The sequence below is a fragment of the Cygnus atratus genome, chromosome 14, assembly GCF_013377495.2.
Source record: "Cygnus atratus isolate AKBS03 ecotype Queensland, Australia chromosome 14, CAtr_DNAZoo_HiC_assembly, whole genome shotgun sequence".
Lineage (NCBI taxonomy): Eukaryota > Metazoa > Chordata > Aves > Anseriformes > Anatidae > Cygnus > Cygnus atratus.
Genome location: NC_066375.1, coordinates 6057807 through 6082154, shown reverse-complemented (window position 1 = coordinate 6082154; position 24348 = coordinate 6057807). Strand labels below are relative to the sequence as shown.

The window sequence follows — 24348 nt, the reverse complement described above, 5'->3', positions numbered from 1 at the left end:
TTCTCCCTATTTTTGTCTGGTTAGAGCCTTTTCTTTTCCTTTTAACCCTACAGTTCCCCAGAGGGAAACTACATCGGCCTCATCTGCCCAAGGCAATGCCTTCCGTGGCCACCGAAAGCCCCTGCTGCCGGGGCCCTTCTCCTCCTGCAAAAATGACCAGAAATGGGGTAAAACCCCAAACGGAGGGCAGAAACTGGGCAGTTGCAAGGCTGGAGGTGGGGGTGCTGGCAGCAAGGTGTGCTTAGGGGGAAACCTCTCCCCTGAAGCCTCGGATCTCGTTACTCCACTTTTATTGCCCTTTTTCATTTTTTCCCCCCTTTTTTAAACCAAGGGCTCCCCTTGTGGTGTGTTTCAGGCCAAGCCGCTCTCCCCACAGAGGGGGTGACCCCCGGGTGCCGGCGATCGGGGTCAGGCCCCCCCGGGGGACCCTGCTGCTGGCGGGGCGGTTCAGGGACCTGGGGACCTGCCATGGTTTCGCTGCCTTCTCCTGACACACTTCTGCTCCATCCGCTGCCGCCCGCCCCGGTCTGCACCAGCCCGTCCCGCCCTCCCCCCCCCCCCGCAGCCCCCCAGGGATGCTGCTGCAGGGCACCAGCAGGGCCTGGATTTTTTTTTAATTTTTTTATTTTTTTGGGGGGGAGGGGGAGCAGTTGCTGGGGCGACAGCATCCTCCTGCAGCATGGAAACCCAGGTTTCCATGGAAACCCTTTTTGCCCCACTTATCCTGCCACCGCCACGTCCTTCGATTTGCCTTTAGGGTTTGCATTTTGGATTTGCCCCCCCCCCCGTCCCCCCCCCGTCCCCGCAGAGGTCGCGGGACCCCCGGGAAGCCCCCGGGGCCGGGTCCCCCATCGGGGCCGCGGTCCCCCAGGGCGGGTGGCGGGTTTGGGATGCAGTTGCCCAGGCAACAGAAGCAGGGCGTTCCTGGCAGCGGTGGTCGCCATGGGGACGGGGATGCTGACGAAGGCTTGTGAGGCTGAGAAGACAAATTGCCCTCATCATTATCTCCGGGCTTGTCAATCAAACATATTCCCTTATTTACCTCGGCGAGGAGAGAGCCCCGGGAGCACACGGAGAGGGAGGGAGCGAGAGGAGAGCTGCTTGCCCCGAACTCCGCACCGGGAGGGAGCATTCCCAGCCCCTCGGGATGGCCACCATCACCTGCAACCGCTTCACCGAGGAGTACCAGCTCTTTGAGGAACTGGGCAAGTAAGTTGGAGACGGGGCTTGGATGCGCCCCGGCTGCACGGGGCTGTGTCCCGGCTGGGGCTGAGCCTCGGCAGGGCTGGGAAGGGATGGATCCAGGGAAGGATGATGGGCACGGAGAAAAGGCACCGGGGAGCAGCGGGGGACTGAGGTTAGGAAGGGGTCCCCCAGTCCCAGCCCTGCCAGCTCAGTCCCTTCCCGAGTTCGGGTGCCGGCCGATGGGTGCAGCTTCCCCCGTGCCACATTTCGGGTTCAGGCTGGGGAAGGGGGCGGCTGCTCCTCTTAGAGAAAAGCAGCTCCTGAAAGAGGAGGCTGCTGCCGGCTCCCCCGGCAACTTCCCCAGCCGGGAGGAGGGACGGGACAGCCGAGGAGGGAAGCCCAAGCGGCGGGCGCCCCTCCGATTCCTTTGGGGAATTTCTCTGCGCAGATTCACCGGGGTTTGACAAGTCCCGCGGGAGACCCAGCCCGCCTGGCAGTCCCCAGAGAAACCCCAGCCAGAGCTGGGATTCTCCCACCCCATCCCCTGTCCCAGCCGGGTGTGCGAGTGCCCCACGTTGAGCCACGGCCGGGAGGGCTCAGTTTGGCTCGGTGGGTGCGGGTGTCACCGCTTGGTGCCTGCCCGGACGGAGCCATGTGTGGGTGTGGGTGCAGGGATCGCCTGCTGGGGTGGTGCTGGGGGGCACTGAGCACCACAGGGTGGAGCAGGGTGCTGGTCCCAGCACCGTCCATGTCCTCAGTGCTGGGCAGAGGGATGCTGCGTGTCTCAGTGCACGGCAGAGAGGGTGGATACGAAACGGGAGCACAAACAAGCAGGCGTGTGCCTCGGGTTCGGTTTCGGTGCCTCTTTTCGGAGCTGCCGTGTAAATGTGGGGTGCGTGGCCGCGCTCCCCTTGGAGCAGCTCGGAGGGAGCCCTGTGCACAGCGGGGTTGTCTCGGGAGCGGGGTGCCCGATCCGGCTGGCGGGGCGCCGGGTGTCGGATGTGCAGCTGTGTCCGTCTGTAGGCATGGAAACTTGCTCCAGCCTCGCAGCCCCGCACCGCAGGGCAGCCTGCGCCGAAATGTGCACCCGCGCGCGCGTGGGCGTGCAGAACGGGGGCGAGAGAGAAAGGAGAGGACAAAGATGGAGAAAGCAAGAGGCTGAAACAGGGGGGGGACTTCGTGCCAGGCTGAACGCAGCTAATGTTCCCTGCCAAAACGAGGGATGGGGGGGCAGGTTGCTGCTGCAAATAAGTGCAGCTCCTCAGAGGCGTGCAGACCCCTGGTCCTGGGATGTGCTGGTGTGCACGCACATCCCCTTGTGCTTGGGGGGCTGGTGGGGAGCAGCAGCTGGGGAGCAGTTCTGCACCGTGCAGGCAGCCTCAGCCAGTGCTGCAGGCAGGGGGATGTGAACACCCCGAGGAGCTGGGCATGGCTGGGTTCGGGACCTGATTTTCCAGAGGTTTCTCAGCTTTTCTGGGCTCTGCGGGGTGCGCAGGAGGGACAGCAGTGCCTGCAGGGGTGTTGCTGGGCCCGGCGGGGCAGGCAGGGTGCAGGGGCTGTGGGAGGGGAGCTTTCAGGCCAGGCACGATGAGGAAGGACCAGGATGGTTGCTGGAGGTGTTCAGGGCACGAGGCTTTGCCAGGCAGGCACTGACACAGCTCGGTGGGAGCCCAGACCCCGGGGCTGCCCGCACCCGCAGCACCGCAGCGGTGCACCTGGGCAGATGCATTTCTCCACGCTCATGAATAAATGAGCAAAGGCAGCAGCAACGGCTCCCCGGCCCTGCGGGCATCACGCCCTGGGCAGCCTGGCCCACGCGACCTCCCCTGCTGCAGGAGGCGATGCAGGGGCTGAGCGGCTCAGCCCGCTGGCTCCTGCAGCTCGGAGCATCCCTCCGCAGAGCTCCCCTTGGCTGGGTGTAGCAGGTGTAGCACCCAGACGTGTTTCCAACCCAGGGCCCTCGCTGGGCTGTGGAGCTGGTTGGGAATTTTCCACTGGGATGGTTTCCAGCGCCTCCCGCACTTGCAAAAACCCAGTGGTTTCCCATGGGGAAATTTCCGCTTCGTGGGCTCAGGAAGGGAAACCAGGACGAGGCGCTGCACGCCTCGCTCTGCTGCCGCAGCCGCTGCCCGCAAGCTCAGCGGGGGCACCCCCAGCACATGGCTGCTGGCCACAGAGCTGGCTGCCAGCCCTTATCTGTGCCCCCTCCACCCTTCCTGAGCTTCCTGCATTTCTCAGGGCTGTTTTCTACCCCAGAAAGGCCTTGGAAGGGTGCTGGGTGTCAGGCTGCTGCGCCCAACCTGCTTCTTTGCCACCTCCTTGGCTGCCGAGCATCCCGGCACCGAGACAAGCTGGGTTTTAGGATGATGCCACACAGCTGATGGCAGCACAGTGATGGGGCTTCGTGGGGGCGCAGAGGTGGGGACGGGGCTCTGCAGACACTGCCCTGCTGGGCACAATCCTTCGGTGCATCACAGGCACGGGGCTGTCCCAAGCAGGGGACTTGGAGCTGGTCCCCTGTTCCTGCTGGGGAAAACCTGCTCCCGCAGCATCCCCAGGCAAAGCCGAGCTAGCAAGGGGCTGCCCTGCTCCCCCAAAACCGCCCCCGCAGCTCACAGGAGCTGAGGGACAGGGTGTGGAACGGGGGCGGCGTGGGGGGGGGACGGGGAGAGGATCCTGCCCACAGCCACCGGAGTAGGACAAACAGAAAGTGCAGCTCCTCCGGCGCCTCCGAATCCGCCCCCGCAGCAGAGCAGGTTCAGGGAGAGGCTGGCGACAATTACCGTGCCGAGCGGTACGATCAGCCCCTTGGCTCCCTGAGCTGCAGGAGAGGGTTTTCATTAAAAAGGGAAAAAAAAAAAAAAAGGGGGGGAAAAAAAAAGATACGGAGGAACAAAAAATCCCCAGCCTACACTCTTCTCTCTAGAAAGGAGATAAAATGCCTCGGAGGAGGAGGAGGTGTTGAAGAGAGGGAGGGCGGCAGCAGCGCAGCCCGGTGCTGGCAGGGAAGGTGTGAAGAAGGGGGAAGTGGAGCATCCCCGTGGCAGAGCCGCTGTGGGGGGGCCCGGGGGGGGCATGGGGACAGGGTCCGGGGGTCACTCCTGGCCTGGGGGACCCTGGCAGCAGCTGCAGGGCTGGGACCCAGAAGCAGGAGGTGGCTGCGTGGTGTGCGTGGGCACGGCACGGCCGCTGGGACCCCCAGCAGGGTCAACCACCCAGCCTGGGGTGCACAAACCCATTCCTGTGCCCTGTGGGAGCCCCGTCCTTCCCTCTGCCTCGTGGGAGGGACACCCACGTCCCTCCAGGCCCACATCGGGTCACGCAGTGAAACCCTGTGTCTGGGTCAGGCCAGGGGCGGTGAGCGCTCCCCTCGCCACCTGGGGTTTCCCCGCCGTGCTCATCGCTGCAGGCGTTCCCTGCACTGCCAAAGCAGCGGGGTGTCCTGAGGGAAAAAAGAGCAAAGATGGGTCACGGGGAGGAAAGGAGCCCCCAGACCTGGTGCACACAGAGCTCCTGGTGGGACGGGGCGAGTGGCACCATGCGTCCAGCCCCAGGCCAGCAGCAGCTCCGGTCGCCCCAGCTGCGTAAGGCTGGATAAGCAGCATTTCCCCCCTGAATTCCAGTTAATTCTCACCCAGGCTATGGGAATACAAATAACTCAGCTCTTTCGGTGGCCGGGATGAAATGGCAGGACTTGGAGCTCGGGAAGTGCCGGGCTCCTCTCCTCTTCCTTCTCTCCAGCTCCTGCCTGGCACGTGCCGCAGGCGATGCCGCACGGGGCGCGTGGGCTGGCGGCTCCGCTGGGGATCCTGCATGCCCAGCCCCAGCCCCTGCACCCCGCCGCTCGCCTATTCTGCTAAAGATCACACTCAGCCCCAAATTGCCCGTCTCCATCCGCCCCCACCGGTAAAATCAATTATCCACCGCTGCTTGGCAGCGTGCTCGCGAGCGCGGCCTTTTATTCCTCGCCGTGTAGCAGGAGCGGGGGAAGGTGGGGCGGGAGGTGGCGTTGCTTTTGATAGTTGTTATTTTAGCGATCGGAGGGGTTTGGCAGGAAAGGGAACCTGGTACAAAGGTTGTGCTCAGCGGGGCCCTGTGTGTGCGTGCGTGCGAGCGTGCGCGCACCGCCGCAGCCCCAGCATCGGCACTCGCAGCCAGCGGGGATGGTCCTGCTGCTGCGGTGGGGTTGCAGCCATGGGGACCTTAAATCGGTCGCCTGCAGCCTCAGTGAGTGCTTGTGCCCGCTTCTGCAAGTTGCTGCTGTGTTCGCGAGGTCTAAAGCACGCAAAGAGAGAAACACATAGAAGGTGAAGTGGCTGAGTGCTGTGCTACAGCTTCATCCATTCCCGGTGTCCCTGGGGAGCCAGAGCTCCTGGTAAATCGTGGCCTGTTCTCTCCCGGGTGCTGGACAAGGCAGAGCTTGGAGGGAGGAAAGGTGCACGGTGCCAGTGCTGTGCCAGGATGATGCCAAGGGGCAAATCCTGCGTTCATCCCCATGTCTATATATGCCTGTCTCCACATCCCCAAGGACAGTAGTGCCTAGGAGCTGACGGAGCACCCACCGAGTTTCCTCCCCCCTCAAAAGCTCCTTCCTCAGCTGGTACCTGTCCCCATCCCCATCCCCATCCCCAACCCCATCCCCATCCCCATCGCTGCCCTCGCCCCGCAGCACATTAAGGCTAAGCCACGTCCTCGCCCCCATGGAGCTCTTCACCTCCCTCTGGCTTCTTGTCTTCCCAGGGGCGCTTTCTCCATCGTCCGGAGATGCGTGAAGGTGTTGGCAGGACAAGAGTATGCGGCCAAAATCATCAACACCAAGAAGCTGTCTGCCCGAGGTAGGTGCTGCGGGTGTTTTGGGGGTCGGCAGGGCTTGCAGAGTGGGGAGTTTGTGTCCTTTGCACCATGGTGGGAACCCCCTTGTCCCACCCCGTCCCCACTGTGGTGTGTACTGAGCTCCTCGATGGATGGGAACCAAAGGCACAAACATCTCGGGGCTGGGCCAGGGTCCCTGGGGACTCCTGCGGGGCTCAGGACCCCATTTCCCTGCTGCAACAGCCCCAGCACCCCACGCGCCGTGTTGCGACAAAGCGTGGTTACAGCCTGGCAGCAAGGATCTGCTGACAGCCTCGGTGCTGGGCAGCAGTAATTTTGGGAGCATCACCTCCTGGAGAGGGCCCCGTCCCATACTGATGTACGCACATAAATGAAAGGGGCCCTTCAGTGGGGGCTTGGCTTTATTTCGGTCTGCAGATGGGCACAACCCCCTCTGCAGGGTAATTTTGGGTGCGGTGGAGAGCGCGGGCTCTGGGCAAGGCTCTGTCGGGTCCGTGCTGGCTGCTCCTCGGGGCCAGGCTGAGCTGATCATGCAAACAAACGCTCCAGCCATCCCTCGCCCCCGTGCAGGAGCTCCTGTGCCACAAATGTCTGGCAGAGGACCTGGGTGACGAGGACGGAGGGGACCAGATGGCCGCTGCCACGTCCCCTCTGCGGCTCCTCCTCGCCGGGCGCACCGGGGAGCGCAGGATGGGTGCTGGGAGCGAGCGCCCTGCCGGGAGGCTTTAATTAACTCCCTGCCTCTGCTTCTCTCCCTGACGCCACTGCTCACCTCTGAAGGCAGAATTGAAATGCAGAAAATGGTGACAAACTCCTCGCTGACCTCAAATTGAGCCAGCGCTTGCCAAAGCAGCGCGGTGCTGACGCCCGGCATTGCGCGGTGGGCACCCACCCGAAGGGGGGAGCCTGGCCTCAAGCCCCCCTTGGGAGGTGGACGTCCCCTGCCTAACCCTGCAGTTTGCCCTTCTCCATCCTCTCCTCGGGTTTGTGCTGTGCCTGCAACGGCTCCGTGTCCCTCTGTCACCTGGAGAGACCTCGCTCTGCTGGCCGAGTAGCAGCTCCTTTTGGAAACCGTCCTGAGAGCCCCCAGCTGTGCAGTGCCGGGGCACGGAGACCCCCGGGGATGTGACACTGGCGGTGCCACGTGTGAAGGGCCAGCAGGAGGGGGTGCAGGAGGAGAGGGGCGAGGGGAGCTGCAGAACGCCCCCGGGCAGCTTCAGGCATCCTCGCTGCTGACGCAGGGAGACAGCAGGAGAGAAACTGGAGATCTGGGGGGAGAAACCATCTTGGGGTGCAGGCAGCAGTTGGGTTTGTGGGGTAGGACAGGGCCCTGTGGCCAGGTGCCGCTGGGACCCCATCCCTTCAGAGGGAGCCCCTGCTTTTAAACTCCCGATCCATTTTCCATTTCTCCTGCTTTTTGCTCATCTCCCCACCCCGTGCTGTTTGCACAGGATGCAGGGGACAGCTCGGCTGGGAGCAGTGCAAGGACCCACGGCACACCTGGGTGCAGAGAGCAGCCGTGGATCGCATTTTCCTCCCCTTCCTGTGATGTCTGGCCTCTCAGAGCAAGCAAATTTGCTTTTGCCAAACAGCAGCAGCAATGCCGGACCTCCCCATGGGGAGATCGCCTCCAGCGGGGGGAACACAACCCCAAAAAGGGTTTCTGAAGGGGGGAAATGTCCCCACAGCCCAGGCACTTGAAGGCAGACGGGCTGGATGTGGGGGGCCCTGGGGAAGGCTGCAGCCCCACGCCGCACACCCCGCGCGTCTCGGCGGTTGCAGATTTGCTTCGATGCAGAGCGAGACTGCGGGGTGCGAACTTGCAAGGTAGCAGCAAGAGTGCCGAGAGACGAGCAGCCCTAATTATATCCCTGCCTCTCCCGGCTGCTGGGTTCCTGCTATCACCAAATACCTTCAGACGGAGCTGCGGGGAGGAGGCAGCGCGGGGCAGGGAGAGCGGCGCGGGGTGCGGGGAGCAGCCAGCGGGTGCGGCGTGGGGAAGGCGAGGGGCCGATGGCCCTGTTGCCACTTGGCATTTTGCTCTGTCTGGCTCCGTCTTCAGTGGTTTGGTTATTAGATTTGGGGGCCATAAGGGTCCGTGCTGATTGTCAGTGCTTGGCTGAATGCGAGCGAACCCAGCAGGGCTGCAGGCAGCGATCGCCCAGGCACCTCCAAGAGCTCTGCAGGGAGCTTAGGGCTTGTTCAGCAAAGGGAATGGCGATGGGGAGAAGGGGGCGAGGGCCATCAGAAGCCCAGGACGTTTGCAATAGCAGTGCCCAGGGGCTGGCTGGGTGCTGCGCCCATGCTGGGACAACGTCTGTCAGGTCCTGATGCAGAACACCTCCCTGCAGCCATTATTCCTTTGAAACAACGCAGAACAAAACAAACACAAGAGACAGGTTCGCTCCTTGCCAGCTGCTCCATCCCCCTACACTTTTCCCGTGCTGGCAGCTCCTCCGAGAGCACCAGCGAGACCTGGCAGCAGCTTGTTCCCTTCCCCGGCCGCTAATTTAGGGCCGCTGCTTCTTTCAGATCACCAGAAGCTGGAACGAGAGGCTCGGATCTGCCGCCTCCTGAAGCACCCCAACATCGGTAAGCGCGTGCTGCAGGCACCCCGCGCTGCTGCCCACCCTGCTCCCCCCCTCACCAACGCACCCCAGGCGCAGGGGGGGGCACTGGGGCGTGGGGTTGGGCGGAAAACCCATCCCTCCTCTTCCTCACCAGCTTCCTTCTCCAAACGGGGTCATGCAAAGAAAGGCCCCAGGCGAGCGCAGGGGGATTGAAGTAGGTCCCAACTAACCCAGTTGGCCGCACGTCCCTCCGGGAGGAGCGGGGCTGCAAGGGGACTATTTTTACCCCTCGGATGCTGTGTTCCTCTGCCTGCTCCAAAAAGCGGCTCCAGCTCCGAGCAGCAGCAGCAGAGCGGGGCGTGGGAGGAGCGATGGCGGGGGGAAGCGAAGACTTTCCCACCGGCCGTCCATCTGAGAGTAGCCTCCTTCGGAAAAGCTGTTTCAGGAAAACTCCCGAGCCCCTGCAAAAGACAAAAATAGGCCAGAAGGAGAGAGAGAGAGGGGAGGGGAAAAAAATGCAGCAAAAATTCCCAAAGCTCAGCCTTGACAGCGATGTTGATGCAGGCTGCCGGCACCCGGGGCTGGTCTGGGGGCCCCTCTGGGGATGAAGCCCTCCTCCTCCCGCAGCAGCCAGGAAGGTGCAGACCTCGGTGGGCTCCTGGAGCTTTCGGGAAGGCAGCTGGGGGTAGGAAGGGAGCTCTGCAGCCTTTGCAGCTGGGAGCAGGAGGGAGCTGAGCAGCGCAGAGCAGCGCTAGCAAGGGGGAGAGGAGCCAGCACTGATGGGGGCACGGGAAAGCTGGAGTGCAGTGGTCCACCAGGGAGAAGACCCCAGGCACTGAGGGGCTGTGCTGGCTCTCTCTGGCTTCCCGCAGCACGTCCCCATCCCTCCTCTCCCCTGGGAATGCCGTGCTGGGCAGCTGGGGGTGCAGGGATGCGAGCCTGCAGGGACGGGCTCCTGCAGGAGGGGCTGCACGGGGAAGCTGTGCGCAGGGTGCCCACGACCCCACAGCACATCCATGGGGCTCAGTTAGGGACAGCTGCAGCTTCCCCAGGTGCTTGCACCTGGAGGGAAGGCTTGTCGGAGGGGGAAATTTTGGCTATGCCCACTCCTGGAGCTTTAGCTCTGGGTACCCATCAGCGTCTGACTCAGTACCAAGCTGTGCCCCAAGCCCGGCTCTTGGCACCGAACACGGAACTATTTGGCCACCACGGCGCTGCTGCTGTGCTCTTTCTGACTATGGTCAGCAACAGATGCTTGTAGGACCAGGCTATATTTAGGGCGGCTGCTCCTCGTTATACCCCCTCGGCTCCTGGCAGCCACGGGCGCTGGGACTTCCCCAAGCAGGGGACGTATCCGGCCCATCTGCTCGTGGTTACTCGGGCCCTATCCGCACCGAAGGCGCCTAATCCCCCTTTGAACGCTCTTGGATTCTGCAGGATCCCAGGCACAATACCCCCAGATCCCTCTCAGATGAGATGAAACGGGAGGAAATGTGTTTCTTTCAACGGAGGAAGGCAGAAAAGCTGGGATTATGTGTCAGGGAGAGAGGCTGAGCAAACACAGGTGTTGGAGCACAGGGGAGCGAACGTCTGCGGAGGCCATAGGGAAGAATAAGCCGTGAATGGGATGAGCGACACTCAGTGCCACAGAAGGGACCTAGCTGGGGCAAACCAGGCTGGGAGCAAAACCTCCTGCAGCAGCGTTCCCCTGAGCATTTCCTTTTCCCCCCTGGTTTCCAAATACAGACCCCATAGGTGGTGAAAGCGGGATCGGGGAGCCGTGAGGAGGTCATGTATTTACAGCCCCAAGGCAGAGCGGGGTGTGGTGGGGGCAGAGGACACCAGACTGATTTACTCACCTTCTGTCTGTCTGTCCTACTTATTTCTGCACCTTTCCCCTCGCTGCGTGTCTGACTGCGAAGCTGGGAGCAGGGAGCTCAGCCTAAATGACCAGAATTCAGCCCAAGGGGGATGCGCTCGCACAAGGCGGCCCTCGGAGCAGGGCGAGGAGCCAGGCAGGGGGACGGGGCAGAGCGTGATCCCTGGGCATCCCCAGCGAGAGCCCTCGCAAGGAGACAAGGAAGGTCGCGACCAGGAGGGGAAAAATAAATGAAAAGTGAGGTTAATGCCAGGGCTTGGCAGCCCAGCACCTCTCCTAATCCTCAGCCCTGGTGCGCACGGCCACAGCCTGCCCGGGAGCTGGGCCAGGGCCCCGCTGTCCCCGATTTGGATGTGACCTTTGAGCCTTGCACCACGGGGGCCCTTGGTCGAGCGGGAGCCCCCCCAGCTAGCAGCAATGGGAAGAGGAGCAGGGGGAGGAAGAGCATCCTTGCTCTGCCCTTCCCTGCTGGGTCCTGGGGGGGAGCGCGGGCGGGAGCCGGGCGTGCTGTAACCCCCCTGTCTCTGCCGCAGTGAGGCTCCACGACAGCATCTCCGAAGAGGGCCACCACTACCTGATATTCGACCTGTGAGTGCTGTTTGAATTCAGCTCCTGACCCGACAGCGGCTGCGGGCTCCCCCCCAGGCCGCGTGCCCTGCGCCCCCTGCCCCTCACCCCCGAGCTCTGCTGAGCTCCAGCTCGCTCACGGCTTTCTGTGGGGTGCCTGGGGTGGGAACGGGGAGGTTTGGGGCTCCCTATTCTATTCTATCCTGTTCTGTTCTGTTCTAATCTATTCCAATCCATGCCATGCCCCCCTGCCCCTCTCCCCCTGTGCACGGACAGCAGCACTTTGGGGAGGGTTTGCCAGGGCTGAGCATGCTGTAAATCGACCCAGCCCCTCCGCATGCCCGCTGTGACCCCCCCCGTCCTCTCGCAGGGTCACCGGCGGGGAGCTGTTTGAGGACATCGTGGCCAGGGAGTACTACAGCGAAGCGGATGCCAGGTGAGCAAGGATGTGTTGGGCAGGGAGGGGACAGGAGGCGTCCCCTTTTCCCCATAGCTGCTCCTTCCCAGGGCCATACGCACCCTGCTTCCTGCAGGACGAGCTCCCTCTGTGCTGAGAGCTGTTCCACAGCCGCCCTGCAGAGCTTGCTGATAAACCAGATGTGGAGAGCCAGAAAAAAAAAAAAAAAAAAAAAAAAAAGAGCTGGTTTGCTGGTTTTAACTCGATTCCTGTGCCAAGAGCTGTGTGTGTTACCGCAGGGCTGGTGCCTGCACCCAGCCTGGGGCTGGCATCCTCCTCCTCCTGCCCGCAGCTGCACCAGAGCCATCTGCAAGCGGTGCCCTGGCATTCGCCATATGAAAGCACAAGGAGGAGCAGTCGGGGCTCCCAGATGCCCAATGCTCTGGCAGGGAATGGGAACCAGGAACCTCTCAGCTCGGCTAGGGGGCCAGCACTCGCCTCGAGGGGATTTGATCTGGCTGTGGTCACCCACACGGCCTGGGAGAGCTCCTGGTGCAGCCTTGGCTTTGCCCCATGCATAGGGCATTGTCCATACAAATGGCCAAGGGGGTGGTAAGCTCTGTGCTGCTCCTGGCTGCATGGAAATATTCCCCATTTCTAGGCAGAAAGTGATCTTATTAAATGGGCAGCCTGCGCTGAATCCGCTTACAACCCATCCTCTTATTAGCGTCATACAAATAAAATAAAATGCATGTAAATAAAGACCTTCTGCCTTGCAGACAGCTGTTTTGGAACAAAAGTGACCATTGCCTCATCCTTTTTCCCTTCCTTTCTCACGCATGCAGCAGAGCCAGGGTTTAATGAACTGGACATAAAGCGAACAGACACAGTGTGAGCCACCAGCCTCAGACGGGGCCGGGGAAATGGGGCTGAAGTGAGCATCGGCTGCGGGGCCGGCGAGCACGTCTGCTCTGCCCCTGTCTGGAGACCGAACCTGGGCACGTGCTGTGTCCTCACTGCTGGTCCCCAGCTCCCTGGTGTCACTTCTGGGGGAGCCCATGGGCGCACACGTAATCCCAGCACCCTGCTTGCCATGGCCGGGTGTCCAGCAGTCCCGGCTGGGTCACCACTGGCACCTGGGTCACCACCAGCGTGTGGCACATGGTGGAGATGGACACTGAAGCGATGGGGAGAAAGTTGAGGGGAGGAAATGCAGCCATGCAGAAGTGGCTAAGGAAAATGTGCCTCTCCAGATACTTGCGTGAGCTTTCTTCTCCCTCTTCTGCAGCCACTGCATCCAGCAGATCCTGGAGGCTGTCCTGCACTGCCACCAGATGGGGGTGGTCCATCGGGACCTGAAGGTACGAGCTGCAGGGGAAGAGCCTGTGGGAGGGCGTGGGGACCCCATGTGCGAGGCAGGACCCCGTGGAGCAATGCCTGGCATCCTCCGGGGTGGGGAGGAGTGCCATATAGGAGCTAATGGAAGGCTGCGGAGCAAAGAGCAGCTCTGGGGTGAAACACCACAAGGGAGAGGGGGCAGAGAGGTCCTTGTAATCCGTAGCCCTCTAAGGAGGCATGTTCAATGGGACACACAGCTCCCCAAAGCACTGGGAGCACATCCATCCTCCCAGCAGCTGCACTGGGAACCCCCACCCGGCACAGCAGAGCCCCCAGGTCCCTTCTGCTCCTCTGCAACCTTCCCCTCCTCCTGCAGCCTGAGAACCTGCTGCTGGCCTCCAAGCTGAAGGGAGCCGCCGTCAAGCTGGCTGACTTCGGCCTCGCCATCGAGGTGGAGGGGGACCAGCAAGCCTGGTTCGGTGAGTGCCGGCCGCGAGTTTCCCCCAGCCCTCCGTCGTGTTCGGTCGGTGGGACCGCCGAGGCTGCTCCAGGAAGGGCGAGCATCCCCAGGGGTGGTGAGGGAGAGCCCTGGCAGCCTGGGAGGCACGGCTGATGAGGAGGGGTTTGATGGCTCCCGCTGTGCCCCTGGGAGCAGCCCTGTGCCGATGCGCAAACAGCTCGGTGGGAGCTCGGTGAGTCACCGACGTGTCCTGCTGAGACAGACAGCCCGGTGGCAGAGGCGAGGAAAGCCTCTTCCCAGTGCTGGCAGGTACATCGGAGCACCCCGAGCTTGTGCACCATCCCGGGGTCTGGCTGATGGTGCTCTGCTCCCGGGAGCCAGGTGTCTTTCTGGAGGGGGGTGCCTGTCCCACAGGGATGCTGCGGGCTGGGCTCGCGGCTCTGGCAGTGACTGTACGGGGATGCTGGCTGTCTGCGAGGCATATGACAGGCTGTCTGTCCCAGGTTTCGCTGGCACCCCGGGATACCTCTCCCCCGAGGTGCTCCGGAAGGATCCCTATGGCAAAGCTGTGGACCTGTGGGCTTGCGGTAAGTCTGACTGGGGCCAAATTCGGGGAGCGGGCTGGGCAGTGCAGGATGCCACCGGCTGCTGGTCTGACACGGCACTGACCCCACGTTTCCTCCCTGTGCAGGCGTCATCCTGTACATCCTGCTGGTCGGGTACCCGCCCTTCTGGGATGAAGACCAGCACCGACTCTACCAGCAGATCAAGGCCGGGGCGTACGATGTGAGTGTGTTTGTCTCGCTGCCCCCTTTTCTGTCTCTCTTTCCTCCTGCCGTCCCCACTCTGCTGCCCCAGAAGAGCAGTATGGATGAGTTTGGATAGATGGGAGTGAGTTTCTTTGCTCTGGTCACAGAGATTTGACTGGTATGCCATGCCCGGGTGCACACACCAATGTATTTCAGGTCCACTTTGCAGGTCTTGCCCTGAATCTTCCTCCTCCCACCCCTGCTCCCCAGAGCTCCAGCTGGAAGCTCCTTCCAGTTGCTGCCACAAGTCCCTGTGCCTGCTCCTGCCCTTGGGACAGGCTTGGAGAAAGGTTTGCAGGAGAACCAGCCCAATTGCAAAAGTTTTTCTGCTCCCTGCTGCCTCTCACCCTGGTCCCTTTGCTCGGCAGTTCCCCTCCCCTGAATGGGACACGGTCACTCCTGAAGCAAAAGATCTCATCAACAAGATGTTGACCATAAACCCCTCCAAGCGCATCACGGCAGCGGAGGCTCTGAAGCACCCCTGGATATCGGTGAGCCGGGTGGCACTGACCCCCAAGGGCTGAAGGTCTGGGGGCACGGGGGTTTGCAACGGGATCCTGCACACGTGTACGTGCCTGCACCCCATACCTGTCCTAAGCAGCTTCTCTCTCCTCCCAGCACCGTGCCACTGTGGCCTCATGCATGCACAGGCAGGAGACGGTGGACTGCCTGAAGAAGTTCAATGCCCGGAGGAAGCTAAAGGTAAATCATGCTCTCTCCACTCCGAGTCAGCTGAAAAATGCATGGCAGGGTCCCTGGGGGGTGTTCACCGAGTGGGGAAGGTCAGGGTGGGGTCTGTGGGTCGGCAGTACGGTGGTGATGGAGATTTGGGGATCTCGCTGTGAAGGAGAGACAAGAGGTGGGATGGGGTGGTGGCACCAGTGCTCAGAGGAAAGCTGTGGTGAAGCAAAGCGCTGAGCCATGCGGTGAGGCTGTGCTGGACACCAGGACAAGGACATTCCCACTGGAGACAGCACCAGGAAAGCCCCTTTTTGTGGCAGGGCAGGGATCCCAGAGGTGCAGTGAGAGCCCGGGGCCCAGTGGCCAAGCCACGCTGCAGCCAAGGAGCAAACTCTCCCAGATTTGGGGCAAAACCCCCTGGCTCACGCAGTCCAGCAGCCCCACAGGCTTGCAGCTCTGAGATCTCCATCTCCCCGCCCAGCCGGGTCCCTCCATGAGGCTCCTGTCCCCTGGGTGCCACCCAGCCTCAGCTGGCAGCACCAGGCTGGCAAGGGGCTCCGGGTGGCTCTGGAAAAGGAAATATCTCCTCCAGACCAGTGCCACGACCGCTTCCCACAGCCTCCCCAGAGCAGGGCAGCTGCAGGCTACTAACGTGATTATCAGGGAAAGAAACTGGCTATAAACTATTATTACTCTTCAGCTAGACAGGTAATCGAATTAGTTCAGGCGTACACTCCAAAATAGTAATCCATTACTGTAGGCAATTAGTCCTAAGTAATCTCATTATCCACTGAGCAACTAGTTAGTCGAGTCAGCCGGACAAGGGGGGACATTTTTCTGGATGTTATTTCTTTGCACGGCTTCCATGAGAAACCCCTGCCCCACTGCTTCCAGCGCAATTAAATCCCTTTCTGCTGCCGGCGGCTCCCCTCGCTGCCAGCTGCCAGCCCTGGCCGACGGAGCCTGGGCTGAGAGCGGGGCAGAATGAGGCCAAAATGTGCCCCGGGTTGTTTAATATCCCTTTAATCTTCGATGGAAGGATGTTTTGGAGAATGCAACCCAATGCCCTAGCGTTGGGGATAGGGAGCTGGGTACCAAGGGCTGCTTCTGATGGCAGGAGGAGAATATTAGCCCGGGGGAGAGTTGACACGTGGGGCTGGGGGCATGGGGACCCGGTGTTCAGGGCCCTGCACCCCCTTCCCTTCTGCTTCCGTGTGTTTCAGGGAGCCATCCTCACCACCATGCTGGCCACCAGGAACTTCTCCGGTAGGTGCCGTCTCCGGGCTCCTCTCCTCACCCTGTGCCAGTGCCCAGGGCAGGCCCATGGGGGCCATGGAGAGGCGGCTTTGCCCCCGGCTCTCAGCGGGGCTGTGGGTGCAGCCGGGTGCTCTGTGGGGTGGGGTGAGGTGGTGGGGACAGGGACGGGTCACCCAGCCTCTACGGGGTGGCTGCTGAGGTGGCAGTGGATAAGGTCTCTGTCTGAGGCTCCCCAGAGGTTTAGGATTTGGGATTTGTGTGCACCCACACATCTTACTTGTGCCCTGGCAGTGATGTGGGTGCTGGGGGTGGCGAGGGGTCGAGGCAGCTGCTTTTGTGCCCTCCTGGAGATGTTTGCGGTGCAGGGAGAGAGCCTCAGAGACAGCGTCCCCAGCACCGGGCGAGCGGTGGACAAGTCTCCCAATGCCACTGCAGCAGCAGGGTCCCTTGTGTCCCTCCTGCTTTGCCCTCCTGAGTCAGGAGGGTACAGATCCCACAGGGACGCCCACTCTCCCTGCATCCCACATCCCCCAGGCTGCACGGAGACGCAGGGACAGGGACAGAGCGTGGCAGCCCAGCCCGTGCACCGGGAGAGGCCTCGGCACAGTGCGGCATGCCGGCTGGGTGGCTTGGCATCAGCTTTTGGGGGAGCTTGGCTGAGGTGCCCCAGGAGCTGGGTGTCGGGGTGGGCAGGGGGAGATGGGGGCTGCCGGCACGGCTGGGTGCCGTGGGAGAGGTCCCCGGCCGGGGCTGGTATCCGCATTTGTCGTGGGGGGATCGTGCTGACATATTTAGCACTTGTGGGCAGCGTGTGCGGGGCTGGAGGAGTCCGGCAGCTGGGGGGGATCCGGTTACGGGAGGCGCAAAGCATCAAAGGGCAGGAAATTCAAAAGCTTCTCTCGTAGCCCTGCCATCCTGCGCAGCCCAGGGGCTGCCTGTCCCTGCCGCCCACCCCAGCTGGGGCACTGGGTGACAGCACCCGGCGTGGGGCCGCTCCCACCCATGGGTGCCTCAGGGTGCGGGGTGCCTGGCGCAGCCCGGGGGGGAGCCGGGGCACGGTCGGCAGCCGGAGGTGGGCAGCGGGGAAGGCGTCTGCTTTTCATCATTGTCAAAATGTGGGCTGCAGCTGTCGGGCCGGCAGGCCGGCAGCACATGATCCCGGCAGCATGGGGCTAAAATTAGAGGGCGGCAGGCGGGCGGCCCATTCCAGCGCCGCGCCGCCAGCACCCCCGGGCACAGCCCGCCCGCGGGCTCCCCGTGCGAGGCACCCCACGGACTCGGCGTGACGTTCGGGGACGGTCATGTCCCTCGTGGAGAGCCACCCCGGAGGGACTGGACGGTGTCGGCGGGGTCACCCCTGAGCTCCTGGGGCTGTGCTGGGTACAGCTGGCAAGAGGAGGAGACCCGTGGGGCTCTGCCGCCCGGCACCATGCTGCTGATCCTCGGCCTCCTGGTCCTGGTGCCCTGCCTGGCTCTGCTGACCTCCTTCCTCCTTTCTCCAGGAGGCAAGAGCGGTGGCAACAAGAAGAATGACGGCGTGAAGGTAAGCCCCCTCCTGCCTGCCCCTCCGCTCCCGTGCCGGCGGTGGGGTCCCCGTGGCACCGTGCGCTTTGAAGGGCGGTTGTTGGCACAGCTGTCCCCGTGTGTCCCCGGGCCACCAGCGTGTCCCCGGGCCAGCGGAGCAGCGTGGAGGCTTTGCAGTGCAGCAAGGGAGGGAGCTGGCGCTGCAGCCAGCAGCAGGGAGAGGAGGGGAGAGAGGCTTCAGGCTGTGGCTTCAGGCTGGTGGCAGCCGTCTGGTGGTCACATCTCCCCAGTCCCAGCACGGTCCTGCTGCCGTGGGTGGTGGGGCTGGGCTGGGCTGTCCCCCAGCTCTGTCCTGTCCCCAGGTGGCACACGGGTGTGCTTAACCCTCTTGGTGCTGCTCCAGGCCCCTGTGCCCACTGCAGACAGAGCAAACGAGCGCTCCAGCTTGGTGATGTGCTGGAAACCAGCCGGTGCTCGGAGGGCTGCAGAGCCCTCGGGTTGCCACAGCTCTTCTCCAGGACCAGGTGGCTCCTGGAGGCAGGGGAATCCTGCTGGCAGTGAGGAGACCTGGGATTAGCGAGCTGCCATCCTTCTGCGGGAGGCATGGCCCACGTGGAGGTCCTCCTCTCCTTACCTGTGCCTCCACGGACACAAATATCGCTCAGCAGCAGAGAACTTGTGCGATCACATCCCCACAGCCCAGGGCAGGGATGCAAGGTGGGAGGCACAGCTTCCGGACCCTGATTGCAGCACGGCCTGTTTTTTTTCCTCTGTCCCTTTTGTTGGGACCCTGCTGTTGGATTGTGAGAGGTGCAGGGTTTGGGAAGAGCAGAGCCCTCATCTGGTTTCTTCCTTCCTTTGTCCAAAAGTTCAGTGGAACCGGAGGTCTGGGCATGGCTTGTTTGCCCCCACTTGCTCCAGACCCAGTGGCTGGGACAAGCCAAACCCGCAAGGTTTGAGACAACAAAAAAACCCTCTAGACCAGGGCTCAGCTCCACACACACACACACATTGTGGCCCTGCAGCCTTGTGCTGCAACATGAAGCTGCTGGGCTGCATTGCTACGAGGGGACGTTGCCTTGGGCCGTGGTGTCGGGATGCCACGTGCCTTCCAGGACAGCACTGCAGGTTTGGCACTGCGGTGCTGGCACAGAGGGGACAGCCCCCAGGGGAGCCACCACAAGCCAGCTGCCACCCCTGCCAGCCTTCCTCTGCTGCTCCGCGGCCCCGGCTACTCCTGTGCCACCTGAGCAGGGATCCCCCGGGCAGAAGCGGCTCGGTGTGAGCTGCTGGAGCACAGGGGACAGCAACCACGAGCTGCTTTTTCCAGCATTGGCGGCTGGAGAGGCTCCGTAGAGCATGGAGGAGGAGAAGACAAAGCCAAGCAAGGCCCATTTCCCACAAGCTGTGGTGTTGGGCACCTCCATCGTTACCATCCCCACCTCCTCCTGCTCAGCCTGGGGGGGACGTGCAGCGTAACCCCCTCTCCGGGGCACACAGAGGGCCAAGGGGGGCTGGCTGCTGCGGGCGAGGCTCTGGTGGCCACTGTGGGCACCTGGAAGATGCCAGGGCATCGCCGGGCGCCGTTCATTTCTTTCCACCTTGCTGGGAAAGCCGGGCAGGAGCCTGGAAACATGCATGGGTGGGTGGGCAGGTGGGGAGGGAAGGGGAAGTGTCCTGCCTGCGTGGAGAGCAGGGCTGGGATCAGGATGACGCATGGTTTGATGTGGGAAGAGTTGTCCCCACCCGGAGAAACCTGCTGTGCTGGCCTTCCCCAAGGGAGCAGGCACATCCCTGCCTCCAAGCACCCTCCCTGGGAGGTTCCCTCCTACAGAAAGCATTCACGGGACCAGAAATTCCTCTCCACCCCTGCTCCGGGGTCTCCGGGAGGTCTGCTGGTCCCAGCAGCTCCGATACCTTCACTGCCCTGTGTAGTGTCCCATCTCGTCACATTGTAAACTAATGGAATCACTGCCCCATGTCGCATCCTGTCCCGTCCTAAATTAATGAGCTCACTGCCCCGTGTCGCATCCTGTTACTGTATGTCCCGACCCGACGCGGTCACTGCTTTGTGTTGCATTCTGTTGCGTCTGAAACTTCTGCAGTTTACTGCCCCGTGTCATGTCCTTGGTTAGCAGAGGCTGGGAGCCCGTCCTGCAGCTCCTCCGGCTCCTCCGGCCCCCTGGGGTTCATCCCGAAGCGCGGCAGCTCGCCCTGCCCTGTGGGACATCAGTTTTCCTGGAGTACGAGGGCTGAGGATTAACGCAGGGCCCAGCGAAGGAGGGGAGAGCCTCGGTGATGATGCTGGTGGGAGCCCCTCAGGATGCGAGGGGAGCAGTGAGGGGGTGGATATGAGCAGTCCCTACGCCCCAGCCCATCTGTACGCCCTCAGGGGTCGCTGCCTGGGTTTTTCTGAGAAGTTAGCACAGTGTGTGCTCTTCCCCCGGCGGGGCAGGCGGGAGCGGTGCCTTTTATAGGTGCTGGTAAAACGCTCCTGGTTTGGCACTGCGGCTTCTAGTTCCTGCCTCGGCGCCTCCCGTCGCCAGCTGGGATTTGTCCCCTGGGAGCTGGAGGAGGAGAAAGGGCACGAGGCCAGGGCGCACGTCCCTCGGTGCCCTGGTGGAGAGGGGAGCGGAGCACGGACAGGAAGGAGCATCCACGAGGGGTTGGGGACTGCAAGCAGAAACGTGGCTATGGGCTCTTACCCAAAGCCTTACAGCCTAGGGGTAGTGGTCGAGGACGAGATAAACGTGCATGCGTAAGAGCTGCTCTCTGGAGGAGACGTGTCTCAACCCGAGGCACCAGGACAGCTCCCCATGTGGCACTCTGCCCTGCAGGGCCACGCAGCCGTAGCCGCGCTGGCTTTAGAGCAGCCGGCTCGGTGCTGGAGGAAATCCTAGGTCCAAAGTGACGGAGCTAACTGGGTGAGCACACCAGCCAGCAGCACGGGCAGATGTGCCCAGGGCAGCCCCAGTCTGTAAGCCCCCTGTTTGGTGCTCACCCTGGGCACAGGTGGCTGCTCCCACCAGCGTGGCGGCCTGAGCACAAAGCCGCCAGGGCGGCCACCTACTCCTAGCAGACCCTCAGACTAACCAGGTCCTTGGGGTGAGCAGCAATGGAGACTGTGGCAGGCCAGGAGAGGAAGGTGCCAGCAGGAAGGCGGGTGGTAGCCGGCACAGCACCGCCGGTGCGCTCGCACGTCCCCCCAGGAGCACCAGGTTGGCCCCCGCGCCTCTCCCTCGCCCCTCCACGAGGACCACGGAGGGTGGCTCAGGAGCTGCTGCCTCTCACGTGCTGCTCTCTGCCTTTCTCACTCTGTGTCTCTTCCTGTTCCATCTCTTCTCCTTGTTTTTCCAGAAAAGAAAGTCCAGTTCCAGCGTTCAGTTAATGGTGAGTGTCCTTCGTCTTCCTCAATGCTGATATTGCTGGGCCTCTCCACATGTTCCAGCCTTCCCCCGTTTTTGGAAGTTACCTCGGGGTAGGGAAGAAGGGACACCGGGGTTGGAGGGAACATCCTCAAAGCCGTATCACCCACAAACCCCATTAACAGGGTTGGTGCAGGCACTCGCTGGCCACCAGCTGGTGGGAAGCCAGCCCTGGTTCTTGCTGATGGGTTCTCATGCCGTTTCTCCCAGTTCTCCTGACTCAGGTCTGCAGGCTGCATCGGTCCAAGGAGCCTTGGAGAAACACCTTCCATGCCTCTGCGGGGACTGTATGGTCATGGGACACCTTGCCAACCTACATCGGGGTATTCTGGGTAATACATCAGCAAGGCTCTGCTGGGAAGAGCTAGCAGAGCCATTGCTCTAGCTCCGCTAGCAGAGTCGCCTTGATGGGGCTCCTGGAGAGAGACGGGGGGTCAGTACCCCCCCCACACACCCCAAATCTGTGTAGTTTGCTCAGCTGTTGATTGAAAGAGCTGTGTCTCAGCCTTCGGTGGTCCATGTGGGTCTTGGAAGCACTCTGTTGTATTGTACATTTCTCTCCCTACTCTGCGGTCAGTGTGGTCTCTCTCACTCCTGCACAGTCCCCCTCTTTCTCATCCCAGCTCCTCCTCGCTGTGAATTCGTACATCTCTCTCTCGTACAGTCAACATGGTGTCTTCCACCCCTGCACAGCCCCTCTCCCTGCCCCTCCTAGCACCCCGCCAGGCCACCTCGGACCTGCCCCGTCTCTGTCCCCGCAGGCGTCGGTAGGAAAGGCAGCGCCGTCCCTGCGAGACCCTCCCCAGCCCAGCCCTCGTGCCCTCGGCTACAAGGGCAGGGGGCCGGGGGGGGCTCTCTGATGCAATAGAGCTGAGGTTGAGGACGGGTTGGACCTGCTGGCGCTGCCCTCGGTCGCCGGCCGTGCGCACAGCCGAGCGCTGTGGGGTCGGACTCGGGGGGCTGTCGGACACACGAGCTCCTCCTCGCGCCGTGTGAAGACCGGGCTCACCGGCCCCGTCTCCTCTCTGTTCTTTGCTCAGGAATCGTCGGAGAGCACCAACACCACCATCGAGGATGAAGACACCAAAGGTACCTGCGGGGGCAAGAGGGAGGTGGGCAGAGGCACCCCGGGTTCGTTAGCCTGGGAATCCTCGGGGCCGTTCAGTAGCGGCTTTCTCTCCCCTCCTTCGGAGTGAAATGCCAGCACAGGTGGTTTATCTGTCTGCAAGGAGCAGCTGGGACAGTGCTGGAGAGCAGGGGCGGCTCCCAAAAATGTGGAAGCTCCCTGAAAGTGGTCATGGAAATGCCTGGCATGGCTGGTCCCCACAGGACCTCCTGTGCTCCTGCTGGGCTCCCAGGCTGCTCCCAGGCCAACGGCCCTTGGGGAAAAGCCTGCAGGGAAATCCCTGCCACCCGCCCGCCCGCCCGAGCCAGCTTTCTAAGAATAACCCAGGGAATAATTTATCAGTGCTAATTTGTAAAGTCGCTCGACGAAGTGATCCCAGCACAAAGCAAGACGGACTTGGGCCTGGTGCGCTAACGGGACATGGGGCAGGGTGAGAGCAGACACCACGAGGGGCGATGCTCAGGGTGGGGACCGGGTTCCTCTCCTTTAGGAGTGACTCTTGGCACGTCCTTTCATTAGCCACAGTTTGAAAACAAATAAATAAATAAATCAGGTACGGCACTGATTAAACAGAGCTTCGTTAATAAGCCCAGGGTTGCACATCCCATCTTGGGCAGCGGCCTCATGGGACCCCCTTTGTGGGGTCTCTCCCTGTCTGCTGGGGTGCAGGGGGGTGGGAGCCGGGCTGGCCACATCCCCACCTTCCTAGGGGGCAAAAATATCTGACGGATAATATAACATGGGTGTTGTGGCTTTTCTCCCCTTTTTATTTTCCTTTAAACCAACAGTGAGGAAGCAAGAAATCATTAAGGTGACAGAGCAGCTGATCGAAGCAATAAGCAACGGCGACTTTGAGTCCTACACGTGAGTGTGCCTGGCACGGTTCTGGGCTGGGCTCAGCATCCCGGAGTGGGTGCTGAGGGGCTCGTGCCCCCCACAAAAGCACAACCCTCGTGGTTCAACCACTGCCATGAGCAGGGTGACCGGGCTGATGTGGCACTGGGGCATGGAGACTGTCCAGGAGAAGCAGGGGACATCAGTTCCCAAACTCTGCCACACCGCTGTGACCTCAGCTCTGGTCTCATTAGCACGGATGAGCCCATTTTCTGCTTTTGCAGAAAGACGAATAACTGTAAATGTGATTTATGGTGGAAGAAGGAACATTACATCCGCGGTGTCCATTACACGCGGACTGCCCCAGGCAGCTTGGAAGCAGACCTGCTTTCTGCTCGCAGAGCTGATGCTCCTCACAAGATGTTTCTTCTGCGTCCAGGGCCGATTTAATTAGCTGTTTCTGAGCGAGCGCAGGTCCTCATCCCTGTTCCAGAGGACAGCAGTGGGGATATTTTGATACAGAGCAGAGAGAATTGTTTTTTCCCTGCTGTTTTTCTCTCACTTCTTACAAAGAAAGTGCCAGCACCTTGGGAGGTTTAATGGGAGGTGGTGACCAAGGGAGGATTCACCTCACCTCACTGGGGTCCTGGTGAATTTGGGGGGCTGGAGGTGAGGGTGGGGGGCTTCCTGCGGGGCCAGGACCAGGTCCGGCTTCTGCCTGAGGACCCAGGCAGGCTGCTGTGCTAGGAGCAGTGCGATAACCTCTCCCCTTCTCTCCCCTTCTGCCTCCCCAGGAAGATGTGTGACCCCGGGATGACTGCCTTCGAGCCTGAGGCTCTGGGGAACCTCGTGGAAGGCCTGGATTTCCATCGATTCTACTTTGAAAACCGTAAGCAGCCCCCTTGCCTGCCTAGGGACTCTTCCCACCTCCCAGGGCCCGTCTGTGCCTTGACCTCCAGCAGCTTGCTGGGGAGAGGAGGGTACGGGTGGCTTTGGGAGCACCTCCGAGCTGGGAGATCCCAGCTTGAGGTGAATCGAGCATGCTAGGGCCATGCTGACATGCCAAGGGGCTGTTCGGTTAGATGCTCTCTAGGGGAACCCATCCTGAGCCCATCATTTACTCAGCACCCCCAGGCAGAGAGCCTAACCCCAGGATCTCCCCTTCCCACATGGAGGAGACACCCAAAGCCCCTCCCCTTCCTCAGGCCACCCTATATGTCCCCTTTCCAGTGTGGTCCCGGAACAGCAAACCCGTGCACACGACGATCCTGAACCCCCACATCCACCTGATGGGGGACGAGTCGGCCTGCATCGCCTACATCCGCATCACGCAGTACGTGGACGCGGGGGGCATCCCCCGCACCGCCCAGTCCGAGGAGACCCGCATCTGGCACCGCCGGGATGGCAAATGGCAAATCGTCCACTTCCACAGATCCGGCGCGCCCTCCGTCCTACCGCAGTAA

The 24348-nt window shown here is 62.0% G+C and overlaps 1 protein-coding gene across 4 annotated transcripts; it reads left to right on the top strand.

Moving 5' to 3' along the window:
* The first annotated feature begins 1147 nt into the window (after window positions 1–1147).
* Window positions 1148–24348, top strand: CAMK2A (calcium/calmodulin dependent protein kinase II alpha). Of its 4 annotated transcripts, none has more exons than XM_035570912.1 (18): window positions 1148–1209; window positions 5926–6020; window positions 8551–8610; window positions 11001–11055; window positions 11405–11470; window positions 12720–12792; window positions 13146–13248; window positions 13733–13816; window positions 13921–14015; window positions 14407–14529; window positions 14657–14740; window positions 15943–15985; window positions 17479–17519; window positions 20858–20890; window positions 21966–22014; window positions 22840–22915; window positions 23680–23774; window positions 24116–24348. In XM_035570912.1, the coding sequence occupies exons 1-18, from the start codon at window positions 1148–1150 to the stop codon at window positions 24346–24348; spliced, it is 1470 nt and encodes a 489-aa protein (XP_035426805.1). The 4 variants fall into 4 exon arrangements, with proteins under 4 accessions (XP_035426805.1, XP_050569526.1, XP_035426806.1 ...); XM_050713569.1 differs by having other exon boundaries at window positions 15943–16002; window positions 17502–17519; XM_035570913.1 differs by lacking the exon at window positions 20858–20890.